The sequence below is a fragment of the Bubalus kerabau genome, chromosome 7 (assembly GCF_029407905.1).
Source record: "Bubalus kerabau isolate K-KA32 ecotype Philippines breed swamp buffalo chromosome 7, PCC_UOA_SB_1v2, whole genome shotgun sequence".
In the NCBI taxonomy this organism is placed as follows: domain Eukaryota; kingdom Metazoa; phylum Chordata; class Mammalia; order Artiodactyla; family Bovidae; genus Bubalus; species Bubalus kerabau.
The window spans coordinates 73,278,653-73,295,286 of record NC_073630.1 but is presented as its reverse complement, the minus strand read 5'-3'; the positions used below and the strand labels follow the sequence as shown (position 1 = coordinate 73,295,286).

The window sequence follows — 16,634 nt, the reverse complement described above, 5'->3', positions numbered from 1 at the left end:
AGCCTCAGGGGGCGGCCCTGGGTCTCAGGCACAGGAGTTCCTCTCTTAGAGCATCTAAGGTTCTTAATAAGACATGAACAGTAATACCAGAGTTATTTTGTAAGAGGAAATTTGGAAACTGGTGTTTATCTTGGTTCCTGTTGTGACAAGGGCGAGAGGCAGGTGTGGGTGTTTTTTTTTTCTAAAGGTCACATTCCTTAAGCCCTGAATCTGAGTCTTTGTCTTTGGGGACATGCAGAATCTCTAACATGGAAGTTTGCATACAAAGCACCCGCCTGGGTATAATGCTTCACACATGTTTTCCATAGTAATTATGTTTGTGAACACACTTTCCCTGCCTAGATGTTGAGCCAGGTGCATCTATGTCAGGTTCGTGAGTTGCCTCTGACCCTCTGTGATCTCAGGTGTGCAAGCTAGGATGTGCCTCTTGTCTGGTTACCCGGAAGGAAGCATGGCCAGAGGAGAAGGGGCAAGGGAGTCTGCGTGTGACCTTTGCTGCAAGTTTTGCCTGGGTAGGGGAGGCGTTGCCTGCAGGGGTGTGGGTCTGGGGTCAGAGATGAGGTGGATACAGACAGATGCTGACACAGGGCCAGGGCCAAGACTGCAGCCACACCAGACAGAAGAGGTGAGGAGCAAGAGGAGAAAAGGCCCTGGGAGACCTCCCTGCCCCATTCCCATTTGCCTACTTTTGCCGTTTGTATAATACATTTGTGTTTGGGAGCTGTATTCAATTCCTGCTGCTGCTGTAACAAATGATCGCAAACTTCGTGGCTTAAAACAATGCCAAGTGTGTTACTTTCCAGTTCCGAGTATTCGAAGTCCAACGCAGGTCTCACTGACGTCAAGGTGTCTGGAGGCTGGTTCTGATCGGCTCTGGGGAGAGTCTCTTTCCTTGTGGCCTCCAGCTTCCAGAGGCCCCTGTATTCCTTGGCTTGTGGCCTCTTTCTCCATCTTCAAAGCCAGCAGCCTAGAATCTCTCTCTCTTCTCTCCTTCCTCTCTTCCCCCTTCTCTCTGTCTCTCCCCTTTCCTTCCATCACCACATCTCTCTCTATGACTCTGATCCTCCTGACTTCCATATGTAAGGACGCCTGTGACGACACTGGGATCACTCAGTGAATCCACCTGGATAGTTCAGGTTCCTTTCCTCATCTCAGGATTATTTAGTCGCATCTGTAAGTCCCCTTTGCCATGTGAGGTGACACATTCACAGATTCTGAGGATGAGGAGGCAGGCTGCTTTGGGGAGGGGCATGGTCAGTATTCTGCCCACTACTGGAGTTCTGCAGGAGAGGGGTAGAGAGGACAGAGACAAGGAGAGAAATAGCACTCTGAAGAGAGAGAGTGAAAATACGGCAGCCCTTCCTCCTCCCCTCATCAAGCACTGACTTGGGGCCGAGAATATCCCTAAGAATTGGGATAAGATAGCACATGGAGCTGAGAGCAAGGCTGGCAAGAAGTGCTTCCGGGGGAGGTCTGGGAAGAGACTGGTGGGGGCGGGGGGGGGGGAGGTGGCTTCTGGGGTCTAGAGAGAGAGATGACTCAGGTGCACCTCAGCTGCCCGCACTGGCTGCATGACCCCACACCTCAAAGAAGCCCGGGAGAAAGATCTGCTGAACGCTCAGCGCATACCGAGATGTGCAGAGCTAATTGAATTCACATGTCTGAGCTGTGGCCTCAGAGTCTTTCACCCTCCCCTTCAGCAGCCCTCGGTGACGAGGGAACTCTCAGGGCAAGGTGTTGGGCCTCCACACTTGCTGTGACTCCACACTTCAGCTTCCTAAGTAGGTTAAAACCAACATTTCCAAAAATACGTTGAATTTGTTAGTCATCAAATGCTTAATATATACTTCCTTGCCTCCTGCTCCCTGAGCATTTTACTGGCCAGGATTCAGAAACCAGAGCTAATCTGGAACTTGACTCCAGAGCCCTCTTGGGCCCGGGGCCTGTGACCAACCAGTTCAGTAGAATACCTCTTCCTCCTCTTAGAAGAGAGGTTAGGATTAAGGCACTACAACTGCTGAGTCTCTTAAAGTAGGAAAACTCAGACGTTACCAGGAAGCTGGTGTTTTCCTTGCATTCCGATATGAGGCCTCCAGGTTGGTGGCTGCTTGTATGGAAGTCTTGTCGTATGTTTGTACTAGAAGACAGATTTATATTTATAAATTTTGCATTCTTTATTTCAGTATTTAAAATGTAATGAGTTAAAAATATTTTATTTGACTGATGGTACTTTGACGAATATAAAGTAGGCAGGCTGAGAATTGACCTAAAATGGAGAACTTCACTGTAATTCTGGTTGGTAACTACGGGGAGACTGACGTGGATCCACATGTCTTTCCAGGGGGTCCTAGAGAGCTAGCAACCCTGGGCTTCACGGGAAGCTCCCTATAGGCAGTTTGTCCGCCTGTGCAATGAGAATTTATTTCAGTTGACTCCTTGAATACTAAGCTCTTGCAGAAATAAATAACATTTAGAATGTTTCCATTGTCCCTTTAGTAAATAACCTGTGTTCAAGAACTATTTCCCCAAGGTCTCTGTTCACAGCCTGTCTGGAGGATCATGCATGCTATGGTTATCAGGGATGCTGCCTGTTTTTCTGCAGAATTTATGTCATTTGTAAACATTATCTTACTACTTCAGACCTTGGGTTGAATATAAATCCTAAAGTAAAGCATGTATCGGCAACTGTGGGTGTGCATGACTGGCTGGACCAGCAATGACTTGGGTGACTATTTTTAACTTCAGACTGGAGAGTTCTTCTATGGGAGTAAATCTAAGCATGTGAGCTGATGTTTGGAATCTCCTGGATAATTCTGTTGTCCTCTGCTCTTAGATGATTGAAGACTCCCATCACATGGGTCTACTATAAAGAATTCCCACGAGAGTGATGGGCTGTTGAGTGCAATGGCAGACTTCCCTACCAAGGGATATTGGCAGTGGGTGCAGTTGGGGCACAGCAGAGGGTCAATTCAATGCACCTGTCTTGACCCAGACTGGGGGTGAGAGGGTATATGGAGGTGAAGCTTTTACTTCTTTGATCCTGAGTGGGCATTTTTTGAGTCTCAAGACTACATCTTTATTTTGCAGTATCATTCTCTGCATATATAATATTTATCAACAATCCACAATAGGCCAGGCCCAGAATGAAAGAAAAATCTATATAAGCCACAATTTCTGCCTCTGAGAAAATGACCTCTGAAAGGTAAAAGAGACAATTTGAAAACACACACATGTTGAGTTCATGGGATAAGCCACTTTGCCCTTGAGTTTCTCTCTCATGGACGATAATAAAAACGTGAGACAGTAAAGCTGACCCCCTTCAGTATTTACTTAGCACAAATAAAGAGCTTATTGTTCAGTGTTTTGAAAACAGTCCTGAATGAAAATGTGATGGTATTGGCACGCCTGACTGAAGACTCTCTAGGGTTATTTTCTTGATTAAGTTTAAACCCAATGTCCTGGACATTTCTTCCCCGAAGACCTACACTGGAACCTCTCTGGCCTTTTCTTCTATCAGGGCCCTTCTCTGTCATTGTTGTTTGGTTGCTCAGTCATGTCTGACACTTTGTGACCCCGTGGACTGCAGTGTGCCAGGTTTCCCTGTCCTTCACCATCTCCTAGAATTTGCTCCAACTCATATCCATCAAGTTGGTGATGCCGCCCAACCATCTCGTCCTCTGTGGCCCTCTGCTCTTCCTGCCCTCAATCGTTCCCAGCCATCAGGGTCTTTTCCAATGAGTTGGCTTTTTGCATCAGGTGGCCAAAGTATTGGAGCTTTAGCCTTAGCATCAGTCATTCCAATGAATATTCAGACCCTTCTCTGTACCATTTTCCATAAACACAGACTCAGCTAGCTGCCTACAGGGCAGGGAAGGTGTTACTGCTAGAGTAAAGGACTAGGGACTATTACCCTATGGAAAGGTGGTCAAGTAACAAGTCTCATTGGTCATTTTAGCCTGGCTTAACATCTCCACTCTGACTGTGCTTAACATGCATCCTTCACATGACTTTCCAACCCTGAACCCACTTTCTCCTGGCCCTGCCTAACTGAGAGCTGTTCTTTTAGTTCTCCTGGGCACAGAAGAGATGAGGCAATTTTATGCCTTTGTTTTTGAGAGAACCATTGAGCATCCATCAGATTATGCTCCAAGCAATTCTTTAAAGAAATCACATTCTCCTAGACACCCATTCCAAGAAATATTCTTTACCTTTTTCCTTGGTTCCTGGGCATTTATTATCCATCCATATACATACTCAACCCCTGCCATCACTCTCATCAAGTTTGAAGTCTGTTTTTGCTAATTTGCCTGTGATCAAGAAAGACTATTCCAAGAAATGGTCTCTTTAACTGAGTTGAATTCTCTTTCATTCAACAGATATTTATTGAGCATCTACTATGTTCTAGGCACTGTGATGAGGGTACAGTAGAAAACAGGACCAATACAGCTCCTGCCCTCAAGGAGTTCCCTGCTTAGTGACAAGGAAAAAAGACAATAAAACTGCAGGTGATTGATGATTGGTGATGTCTGAGCTGATATTTAAGGATAAAGAGGACTCAGAGCCTGGAGGCAAGGATTAGGGTTAAGACTGTACTGTTTACAGCAATCCATGACCATTTGAAAGTAGGATTTTATTCCCAAAAGATTATATTAGATAGGACTACATCTGAGGATGGGTAATAAAAAATTCAAGTTATATTGATCTAACTATGTAGAAGTTTCCTTTTTCTCATTTAGCACAAAGTTTGGGGCTAGGAAGCCCACAACTAGTATGATTTTGCCATCAAGAATCCAGGCTCCTTCTGCTTTTCAATTAGCATTCATCCTCATAATCATTTACCTGTGGCCTCAAAATGGCTGCTCAAGCCCCAGCATCACATCCAATTTCCAGGCAAAAAGAACCAGGCCTCAAAGGCAAAATGCAGTGTACAAACTGAGACTCCCTCCTTTAAAGAGCTTTCTAGGCTGTGTCACCCAGTAATTTCTTCTTATACGTTGTTGGCCATTGTCGTATTACATGGCTGCCTGTCTGTGGGAGAGGCAAAGTGCATCACCACCATAAACAAAACACAGGTGCTCTTAAAAAGAAGAAGGTGAGATTAGATATAGAATAGGAAACCAGCTGTTTTTGCAAGAGTGACAGAAACAATAAAAAACAGTACCTTCATTTTAATATTGCATTCATATCCATTAAGGCATCTTATCCTTTTGAAATGCAAGAAGTGAAAGGTAGACATCTTTCTTTTTAATAGAGACTTGGAGAAGCATTCTGACCTACCCAAGATCATCAAAAATACAATCCAGCACACTCTGAAGCCCATAGTCTATGTGATATACGATGCTACTTATGAGTTATGCTGTATACAGTAGATCCTGGACATTCAAGATGAGCATGTCCCAGGACTCTGTGAAACTGTATTCAGGAAAAGACTGAGCAGGAGGAAAGAAGGGCCAGGATGAGACCAGCAAAGCCTCTTGGAAATAGATACTGATCTGCCAGCCAGGCTCATCCACAATTATTAGTGGCTATTAATAACATTTACAACAACAGCTAAACACTCATGCAGTCCTTTGTTCTTAGGCATTATTTCATTCCACCTTCATAACAACACTGTGAGTTAAGCATACTATTGTTGTCTTTGCAAAGGAGGATACGGAAGTTCAGAGAGATTAAGCAACATGCCCAGTGTCACACAGCTCATTTATGGCAGAGCTAGGGTTCAGACTCAAGCCTGTTTGATGACAGCATCTCAATTCCAAACCTAACTTCCTTTTTATGCTCTTCACAGACTCTGACTCTCTTGCATACCAGAGAAAGGGAGTGGAATTCAAATTAGGACCTCCAAAGAATTATAGATGCCATGCTTTATCAAGGTTGTGTATCTCAGATCTAAACTGTAGAAGTGAAATCTGTACATCCTCAGGGTCTACTGTAGTTAAAGTCTTTTAGCACTGTCAAAGATGAACGCAAATCTCTGATGCCAGTTTCCTGCTTGTGTGTGTGTGTGTATGTTTAAGTCGCTTCAGTCATGTCCAACTCTTGTGACCCCATGGACTGTAGCCCGCCAGGCTCCTCTGTCCATGGGATTCTCCAGACAAGAATACTGGAATGGCTTGCTATTTCCTCATCCAGGGGATCTTTCTGACCCAGGGATTGAAGCTATGTCTCTTATCTCTCCTGCATTGGCAGACACATTCTTTACCACTAGCCCCTGCCGTTGGTGTCATCCTGTAGATTTTCCCTAGTCTTCTTCCTGTGAAGTGGAGTTTGTTGTAATTGCCAGGTTATGGTTAATGTAACTATCTTTTTGAGCCAGTTCTATTAAGATTTGGGTCTTCAGTTACCAAAATGGATTTTCATCTTCTTAAATATGAACTAGAAAGAGAGGAATCTGAGGCTTCTATGGCTTTGCAGAGCTTAGGCATGCAAAGAAGCCCTCGTGTTAAGACAGGTAGTATGGTCTGGAATCATAGACCTCAAAGGTGGAAGAGATGCTGTGGTCCAGCCTCCACAGAACCAAGGAAATAAGGCATTATTAGCTCCGTTTCAAAAATGAGATGACTGAGGCTCAGAGCTTCAATGAAATGCCCAGAATCCTGCACCTAGTGTCAGAGCCTAATTCAATTACTCCAGGGAGCAGGAGGAATGGAATAACTTTTCTTCTTACAGATCAGGAGTCTGTATACACTGTTTTTAAAGAACTTCATGTCTGTCTATTGAGGCTTTTGGTTAGTCTCAGAGACAATGACACAAGCTATTCTTTCATAGGGACAGTTTTCAAAATTAACAGGAAAGACATCACTTCCCTTACCTCTGTCTGTGTGGTCAGGACATTGACAGGTAAATTACCTTAAGTACATATTCTAAATAGACATGGCGAGGTGGAGCTGGTTCCTATTAACATTCCTGTGCAACAATATCCAAAGACTCACTTTGAGCTCAGCTCTCTATGCTCTGTTCCAAAGATGCTGATTTCAACCCGTGTCTTCCTCCAGTCAAGCTGGAGGACAGCTTCTGAGTATCTGCTTATCCACACAGTGGGCTCCGCATGTGCCATGTTCATGCCCTCTTCCAACACAGATCAGCTTCCAGCCCGTCTGCTCCCGGCCAGTGATGTAAATGTACCAGCTGCTTCCTGAGAACCAGTCGGCAGGAGGGGGCAGGTCCCTTTCCCAGGCATCAGCCTGCCTGCTCTCAGCCTAACCCTCTCGCCAGCCTTGGTGGGGCCCTTCGTTCTCACATCTCCCCATCTGAGAATCAGAGCACCTCACCGTCCTCGTACGAGCCTGTGATTTATCAACGCAGCTCCAGCTAAGGGCTCTGAGTCTGATTCTCTATGATCTGCTGATTGTGGGAACATGGCAAAGGTTGTTTAAAGGGGTGGGCTGGGCTGGGCCCCTGCCACTGACAGACAGAGAGAAGGTGGCTGGTGGGGGGAGAAAAAGCTGCACCCTGATCGGAAAATGAAGGCGCTTCTGTTGCTGATCCTGCCTTGGCTCAGCCCTGCCAACTACGTTGACAATGTGGGCAATCTGCACTTCCTATACTCAGAACTGTGAGTCCCCTCTCACCGTGCCTGCCTGTGTCTGTGTGTCGGGGTGTCGGGGGTGGGACTGAGTCCGTCCTTGGGCCGGCATGTCGGTTTAGAGGAATAAATTCCACATCCACTAGATGCACTTGGACAAAACATCCTGCCAGTAGTCTGAAGTCGCGTGCTTAGCAGTCTGTGACTTAACAGAGAAACACCATCTTACTGATGCAATGCTTTCCCAGCAAGGCAATTTTTCCCCTGCATCTGTGCCAACACTGCTTTCTTCCTTTCTTTCTTTTTTTTTTTTTTTTGATACTCTGCTTTTTCTCAATAGCTGCTTCTTCACTTCCCTCCATAAATAGAACCAAAGCACCGTTAAGAACAGAAGCTGTGTTTACAGACCTGAAGTCTCTATTGGACATTTCTAGTTATAAACAGATATCATCCTTTTTTGAGACAATCGGTCTCCAATCCTGAAAACACCAAGAGTGTCAGTATGGGGGCAAGATAGCCCTATATGTAAAAAATCTACACCCTTTTTGTTTTTATTTTTGATAATTTTTATGCATCGGAAAGCAGAAAGAACCCTGCAGTGAATACCTAGATATACCTAGATATATCACCTAGATATAATGATTAACATTTTGCCAATTTTGCCTCATTGTTTTATTTTTTATGGAAGTGGTTTGGAGTAGATTCCAGTCATCATAACATTTTACCTCTAAATATTTCATCATGCATCTCAAAAAAAAAGACATTTTCCTCCATGACCTATGTTCATTTTGTAAGAGGAAATGACTCACATCCCCAATCTTTACAGTGATATTTTTCAGGCTGTTATTGTTAATAAGCTTTGAAAAAGGATTGCAGACTGATGTGAACAGCTTCTAGCAATCAGATGAAAAGTGCTGCTGTGTATGTCTCAGTGTTGGGCGTATTTACAAAAATGTAGTTCTCTTTACTCACCAGACAGGTAAAAATAGCAAGAGTTGCTTCTTTATAAATTAGAGTCAGGGTGGGGGGTAATTAAAAAGAGGGACTCTAAATAGAGTCCAGACATCCCAGAATAGAAAAGCTTGACTGGTCAGATTTAAGTAGAAATGTCACATGTTTAGATACAACCAGTGCCTCTGTTATATTTAGGCAGACTGATCAATTTGCCCAGTGCAGTAGATGCTCAATAAATGCTCCAGAAGCAGAGAAGAGAATGAATGACCTGGGTCTATGAAGGACATTCATTTTGAGGACTCTTCATTTCAGGATTTCCTGGTCCTACCTTATTGGAATGTAAACCCAGTCCACCTTGGATAAGAAGGTTCATAGAGAAAGTATCTGGCTTAAGCCTGAATAGTGAGCATCTCTGGGGTAATAATGACATTGTGGAAGCTTTTCTAGAAAAACATATGATGGCAGATTTAATTGGGATTATGGAAAAGCCCCTTCCTCTCTCATGATGGATGCTGAAGCTATCTCTAAAATCTAGTGCCAGAAAGCGTTCCTCCCAGCCCTTTCCACCTGCATCTCTCCACCCCCACCCCCACCCCCATCTGCTATCCTTGTTATTTGCTGTATTAATTTCCCAGGGCTGCTGCAACTAATTATATACAAGACAGCACATATTTAATCTCTCACAATTCTAGGGGCTAGGAGCTTGACATTAAGGTGACAATAGGCACACTCTGTGAGGGCTGTGGGGGAGAATCCTTCCTCACCTCTCCCAGCTTCTGGGGGCTCCAGGCATTCCTTGGCTTGTGGCTGCATCACTTCAGTCTCTTCCTCCATCTTCACACAGCCTTCTATGGTTTGTGCTCTCCAGTTCTACATCTTCTTCCCCTCTTATAAGGATACATGTCACTGGGTTTAGGACTCATCTGGATAATCCAGATGATCTTGAGAACCTTAGTCTAATTGCATCTGTAAGACTCTTTATCCAAATAGGGTCACATTCACAGGTTCTAGGTGGCATGTTTTTAGGGGCCACCATTCAACCCATGTCAGGTGCTAATGAGAAACCTTTCCATTGAGTTACTTTCCATTTATAGCCTAATTAAAGGCAGGCTCTTCGTACTGGCTTACAGTTTTCTTTTCCACAAATGCATGAATCAAAGGCAACTTTTCTGAGTGAATTCAAGCTAGCCATCTTTTCTGAATGTGAAGCAATCCAGGAGGCATGATACGAGGAAATTAGAAATATCACCTTCCTATACTGATTTGATAGAACTTTCTTGGAAGCTCCCAGTTCTGTGCAGCTGTTACCTGATACTGCCAGTGATAATGAACTAAGCAGTGAATTAATGATATGTTTCAGGTACTGGGGCTTCCCTTGTGGCTAAGCTAGTAAAGACTCCACCTGCAATGTGGATCAGGTACTGCAGCAGGTACTGGAAGGAATATATGGGCAGTAAAAAATTAGTCACAGCACCTACCTGCAAGGAGTTGAGGATTTAATTGAGAATATAAAATATATATAGATAAGAAATATAAACAATGATCTAAGACATAAAGGGGTAAGTCTTTAGATAGTAGGTTAGGTAAACAGTTGAGAGGAGGAGGAGATTGTGCATTTCGGTGAAATTGATCAGGGAAAGCTTGGCAAGAAGATGGGGGCCTAAGCAGGAACTTAAAGTACTTAGGGAGGAATTAGGCAGAATCAGAGATGCCAGAGAAATGTTTCAGGCAGAGTTTCAGAAAGCATAAGAGGTGGCTGTGGTTGTCAGCAAAGGTTAGAAAACAACTGAGAGCTATGAGTGGCACTGCTGGGTGGATCTGCTCAGTATTCTCGGCTCTGGGGCCACAGGGTGGTGAGATGCTACTGTCGGCCGCTGGGATCTCAAAGGTGGAGTGCATTAACCAGGATTTTTCTGACACCCTCATCTGGGCTTTGTCATCCAGGCCTTGGGTGAAGCTTGCCCTGTGTCCCAAGCTTCCAACCACAGAACTCCTTCTGGATTTTCCTTTCTCTCTGACACCAAGACTCCCTCAGCCTGAGTCCTCTTCCCTAGCATCCCAGCGGGAAAACTGGAGTTAATCCAGTAAATGGATTCAAATTTAAGATGTGGTCCCCAGGGGTCTCAAACTCAAATGCCTAGAGGAACCAGGCAGGAGTTATCTAAACATGTGAATCATTCAGATCTAAGATAACAGGAAGACCTGAGGCCTCTGATCAACTGTTGAGAAAGTAGGTGTACAAATATGTATGCATACATATATATATATATATATATATATATATATAAACATATATGAAAAGAAATAGAAAGTGAAGTCGCTCAGTCATGTCCGACTCTTTGCGAACCCATGGACTATAGCCTATCACACTCCTCCATCCATGGGATTTTCCAGGCAAGAGTACTGGAGTGGGTTGTCATTTCCTGCTCCAGGGGATCTTCCCAACCCAGGGATTGAACCCGGGTCTTCTGCATTGTAAGCAGATGCTTTACCATCTGAGCCACCAGGGAAGTCCATACACATATATATGTATATATAATATCAGGGGAGTGTGTAATTTCCTCAGTTCTATCTCATCACAACAAAATTTGCAGTGACAGACGTTAAAGCCCTCAGACAGGCTGTGTCACTGCTCTCAGCTCTCGGACAGACCGTGTTACAGCTGTTGGACAGATCAGTGGTACAGCTCCATGTTACAGCTCAATTTTATTTAGAAAATAAAAGGAAAATACATCCTTGAGGTATGAAGGCATGCTGACCCAAAAGACACAAAGAGAAGAGAAGAGAGAGAGAGTGTGAGCCTGAGAGAGAGAGCCCCAGCCCTTTGGCTCCTCATTTTATGTTTTTTCCTCCCCTCCCCGGGCCTGCCCTGGGTAAATTGGGCTAGCCAGGAGTGCTGTTTGTTCTACCTGAGGTCCTCACTCGGGTCCTCTGAGCTTCCTCTGTTCTATTTTCGTGGGCTTTTCCCTTCCTTGTCTTTTAGCCACCGCCATTCTGGACTCCTTTTTCCTATTCTAACTACCTAACATATAATATACATAATATGTATACAGGTTCGATCCCTGGGTTTAGAAGATTCCCTGGAGAAGGGAAGGGCTACCCACTCCAGTATTCTGCCCTGGAGAATTCCATGGACTGTATAATCCATGGTTCAGTTCAGTTCAGTCATTCAGTTGTGTCTGACTCTTTGCTACCCCATGAACCACAGTACACCAGGCCTCCCTGTCTATCACCAACTCCTGGAGTTCACCCAAACCCATGTCCATTGAGTCAGTGATGCCATCCAACAATCTCATCCTCTGTTGTCCCATTCTCCTCCTGCCCTCAATCTTTCCCAGCATCAGGGTCTTTTCAAATGAGTCCATTCTTCCCATCAGGTGGCCAAAGTATTGGAATTTCAGCTTCCACATTGGTCCTTCCAATGAACACCCAGGACTGATCTCCTTTATGATGGACTGGTTGGATCTCCTCACAGTCCAAGGGACTCTCAAGAGTCTTCTCCAACACCACAGTTCAAAAGCATCAATTCTTTGGCGCTCAGCTTTCTTCACAGTCCAACTCTCACATCCATACATGACCACGGGAAAAACCATAGCCTTGACTAAATAGACCTTTGTTGGCAAAGTAATGTCTCTGCTTTTTAATATGCTGTCTCAGTTCAGTTCAGTTCAGTCACTCAGTTGTGTCCAACTCTTTGCAACCCCATGAATCACAGCACGCCAGGCCTCTCTGTCCATCACCAACTCCCGGAGTTCACTCAAACTCATGTCCATCGAGTTGGTGATGCCATCCAGCCGTCTCATCCTCTGTCGTCCCCTTCTCCTCCTGCCCCCAATCCCTCCCAGCATCTAGATTGGTCATAACCTTCCTTGCAAGGAGTAAGTGTCCTTTAATTTCATGGCTGCAGTCACCATCTACAGTGCTTTTGGAGCCCAGAAAAATAGTCAGCCACTGTTTCCCCATCTATTTGCCATGAAGTGATGGGACCAGATGCCATGATCTTCATTTACCGAATGTTGAGTGTTAAGCCAACCTTTTCACTCTCCTCTTTCACTTTCATCAAGAGGCTCTTTAGTTCTTCCTCACTTTCTGCCATAAGGGTGGTATCATTTGCGTATCTGAGGTTATTGATATTTCTCCCAGCAATCTTGATTCTAGCTTGTCCTTCCTCCAGCCCAGTGTTTCTCATGATGTACTCTACATATAATTTAAATAAACATGGTGACAATATACAGCCTTGACGTACTCCTTTTCCTATTTGGAACCAGTCTGTTGTTCCATGTCCAGTTCTAATTGTTGCTTCCTGACCTGCATATAGGTTTCTCAAGAGGCCGGTCAGGTGGTCTGGTATTTCCCATCTCTTTCAGAATTTTCCATAGTTTATTGTGTCCACACAGTCAAAGGATTTGGCATAGTCAATAAAGCAGAAGTAGATGTTTTTCTGGAACTCTCTTGCTTTTTCTGTGATCCATCAGATGTTGGCAATTTGATCTCTGGTTCCTCTGTCTTTTCTAGAACCATCTTGAACATCTGGAAGTTCACAGTTCATTTACTATTGAAGCCTGGCTTGGAGAATTTTAAGCATTACTTTACTAGCGTGTGAGATGAGTGCAGTTGTGCAGTAGTTTGAGCATTCTTTGGCATTGCCTTTCTTTGGGATTGGAATGAAAACTGACCATTTCCAGTCCTGTGGCCACTGCTGAGTTTTCCAAATTTGTTGGCATATTGAGTGTAGCACTTTCATAGCATCATCTTTTAGGATTTGAAGTAGCTCAACTGGAATTCCATCACTTCCACTAGCTTTGTTCATAGTGATGCTTCCTAAGGCCCACTTGACTTTGCATTCCAGGATGTCTGGCTCTAGGTGAGTGATCACACCATCATGATTATCTGGGTCGTGAAGATCTTTTTTGTATAGTTCTTCTGTGCATTCTGGCCACCTCTTCTTAATATCTTCTGCTTCTGTTAGGTCCATACCAGTTCTGTCCTTTATCGAGCCCATCTTTGCATGAAATGTTCCCTTGGTATCTCTAATTTCTTGAAGAGATCTAGTCTTTCCCGTTCTATTCTTTTCCTCTATTTCTTTGCACTGATCACTGAGGAAGGCTTTCTTATCTCTCCTTGCTATTCTTTGGAACTCTGCATTCAGATGCTTATATATTTCCTTCTCTCCTTTACTTTTTGCTTCCCTTCTTTTCACAGCTATTTGTAAGGCCTCCTCAGACAGCCATTTTGCTTTTTTGCATTTCTTTTTCTTGTGGATGGTCTTGATTCCTGTTTCCTGTACAATGTCACGAATCTCCATCCATAGTTCATCAGATCTAGTCCCTTAAATCTAATTCTCACTTCCACTGTATAATCATAAGGGATTTGATTTAGGTCATACCTGAATGGTCTAGTGGTTTGATGGGGTCACAAAAGAGTCAGATAGGACAGAGCGACTTTCACTTTCATATATATATAAACATGTATATGTATACATAATAATGGGAGAAGGCAATGGCACCCCACTCCAGTACTCTTGCCTGGAAAATCCCATGGATGGAGGAGCCTGGTAGGCTACAGTCCATGGGGTCGCTAGGAGTCAGATACGACTGAGTAACTTCACTTTATTTTTTCACTTTCATGCAGTGGAGAAGGAAATGGCGACCCACTCCAGTGTTCTTGCCTGGAGAATCCCAGGGACGGTGGATCCTGGTGGGCTGCCGTCTATGGGGTCACACAGAGTCGGACCGACTGAACCAACTTAGCAGTGGCAGCAGCACACATAATAATATACATATTATGTATAACATACATAATATATAAAGTAAACATGTATACATATATACTGGCTTGATGTTGTTTTAGTTGCTAAGTCATGTCCTATTCTTTTGTGACCCCATGGACTGTAGCCCACAAGGCTCCTCTGTCCATGGATTCTCCAGGCAAGAATACTGGAGTGGGTTGCCATTTCCTCCACCAGGGGATTATTACCCACCCAGGGATCAAACCCATGCCTCCTGCCTTAGCAGGCAGATGCTTTACCACTAAGCCACCAGGGAAGTCCATAGATACTGGCTAAAAGGCATTCAATTCAACTTAACTCCAAATAAAAACACCTGTGTCCAATCCAGCAGACGCTTCTGCCTGCCTGGTTTGGCCTCATGGGCCAGGAGTTTATGACCCTACGCAGCTCCTTCTTTAAACATTTCCATCAGCACCTATTGACATGACCCAGAGGAGAGTGAATTCCATAGAAGAAGCCTAAAACCAGAGTGTTTAGTATAATGGAGTCCCAATCAGAGATTAGGGGGCAGGGAGCCGAGGATTGCTCTTGGGGTCTACAGAAAGCCTGCCGAAAGGATCAAGAGCAGTGCTTTCTTTCATAAGCCCTTACCTCCAGACTTCCATGAACTCTCTCTGAACTTTCTAGACGCCCAAGCAAATTTAAGAAATAGACTTTGAGTTTCACACACATGAGCACGGATCCAGCCTTACAGCCTTTCTGGGTCTATTTACAGCCTCATGCATGTCCAGACTTACAGGTGAAGCCCTTGGAGCAGCGAGGGTTCATGAGGACCACCCACATAACAACTGAGGGCTGATTTTTTTTTTCTTTTTTAACTTTAAAATGCAGATGTTCGGGCTCTAAATCAATTCCCTAAAACGAAAGTCTTGGGTGGAGAGCATCCATTTTCATTCTCAAGTTCCCCTTGATTCTTACGAGGCCTATCCTATTTTCATTCTTAAAAAAAAAAACTCCCCAAGTGATCCTTCTGGGCATTACAATTTAAGAACTCTTAGTTCCAGCTCAGGTGTCGACTCACCCTGACATCCTGTGGAAAGTCATCTCTCTGTCCCTCTGCATTCCTCTGTGGTGTGTCCTCCACAGCGTTCCCATCCATTCTGCTCTGCCTGCTGAGTCCTAAGAAGGAGGGTTGGTTGAGAGTTGTTTATTTCTGTACACCCAACTTCTGCACAGTACAGGCTTAAATTGAACTAAATGAAATGAATTCACCTTGTGTCTTGGCCAGTTCCATGACAAGTTGTCTGTATCTCAGGTTTTGCAGAAAGCAGCACTGGGCCTGAGTAACTGAAATGGCTGCTGCTGCTCAGGTTAATAAATCTCCTGTGGCTTTTGTAATATTTCTTTAAATATTTTGTTTAGCAAAAATCCCAAGGAGAAACTTTAGAGTTGGGGGTGGTGAAATGATGAAATGAATTTTATGATACACTCCCAACTCTCAAAAACTATTTACAGAAAATTGAAAGTTTTGTCATCTTTCCCCAACCGTTCAAATTCTATCTCCTGTTGTGTCTGAAAACAATTCTCACTTTGTATCATATTTTGGTGGAAGCTGTGTTTATGCTTGTGGTCTGAGTGAATTTCCAGCAGCTGGAGCCCTATTCTTCAAAGCAGGTAACTGTCTTTTGTTTGAAAGATGAAAGTATCAATAAAGCAGCTAGGCACCGTCAGCCAATGGGGGATAACTGGTCCCTAAAACTGGTGCTATGCTATTGCCATGTGGCTTCTCAGGTTGTCAGGGAACGCTGGCTGTCTTTCTCACTTACAGTCAAATATTCTTGGTTTGGAACCGACATCACTAGAAACAGAATCCGTGCCCATATCTGGAGGGAGAAATTGCACTCTTTCCTGACCCCTGCAGAGAGAGTAGCTCTAAACAGGGACGGTTTATTCCCCCTGGAGTTTTGTGCTCGGGAAATTAAAATGCATGACTCCAGTTTTGCAACCTGAATCATTTAAGGCTATGGAAGGATGTCTCTGGAGAAACTGCCAAGAACAGCAGTTCTGAGGCAGCCCTGTGCGTGTCCTTCTCGGAAGTAGGGTAGGGCCTGGGAGTCAGAGACGCAGAACACCCACCACATGTCTCAGGTCCAAGGAGCCCAGCCACCCTCTGCTCCCCAAGCAGAACTTCCTTGAACCAACTTGCAAAACACACCTCTGACAAATTGCAGTCTTCACTGGGGTTCACAGACCAATAAGAGCCTTAAATCAAACCCCACTGGGCATTCTGGGCTTTCAAGGGTTTCAAGATGGTTTGCCCTGGTCCAACTTCTCCATTTCCCCTTCTTTAGGGAAAGGTCACGTGGCAGCACTGGCCTGCTCTCTGCTAGCTTCAGCCAGACTTGGCCATGAGCCACACAGCCCGGG

General features: G+C 44.4%; 1 protein-coding gene and 1 non-coding gene across 10 annotated transcripts in view; one reads left to right on the top strand and one right to left on the bottom strand.

Moving 5' to 3' along the window:
* The window catches only part of LNX1 (ligand of numb-protein X 1), a 188,131-nt gene that overhangs the window by 81,195 nt on the left and 90,302 nt on the right, over nucleotides 1-16,634 (top strand). Inside the window, exon 1 of one of the 9 annotated variants that reach the window (XM_055588572.1) lies at nucleotides 7,068-7,555. The exons of the other annotated variants lie outside the window; for them this stretch is intronic. Coding sequence (XP_055444547.1) covers nucleotides 7,464-7,555 — 92 coding nt within the window. The 5' untranslated portion in view covers nucleotides 7,068-7,463. Of the gene's footprint in view, nucleotides 1-7,067; nucleotides 7,556-16,634 lie in introns of those variants that run through there. 9 annotated transcript variants of the gene reach the window in all.
* On the bottom strand, nucleotides 10,918-10,989 carry TRNAC-ACA (transfer RNA cysteine (anticodon ACA)). Its single transcript has one exon. It is a non-coding gene; the product is annotated as a tRNA-Cys (tRNA).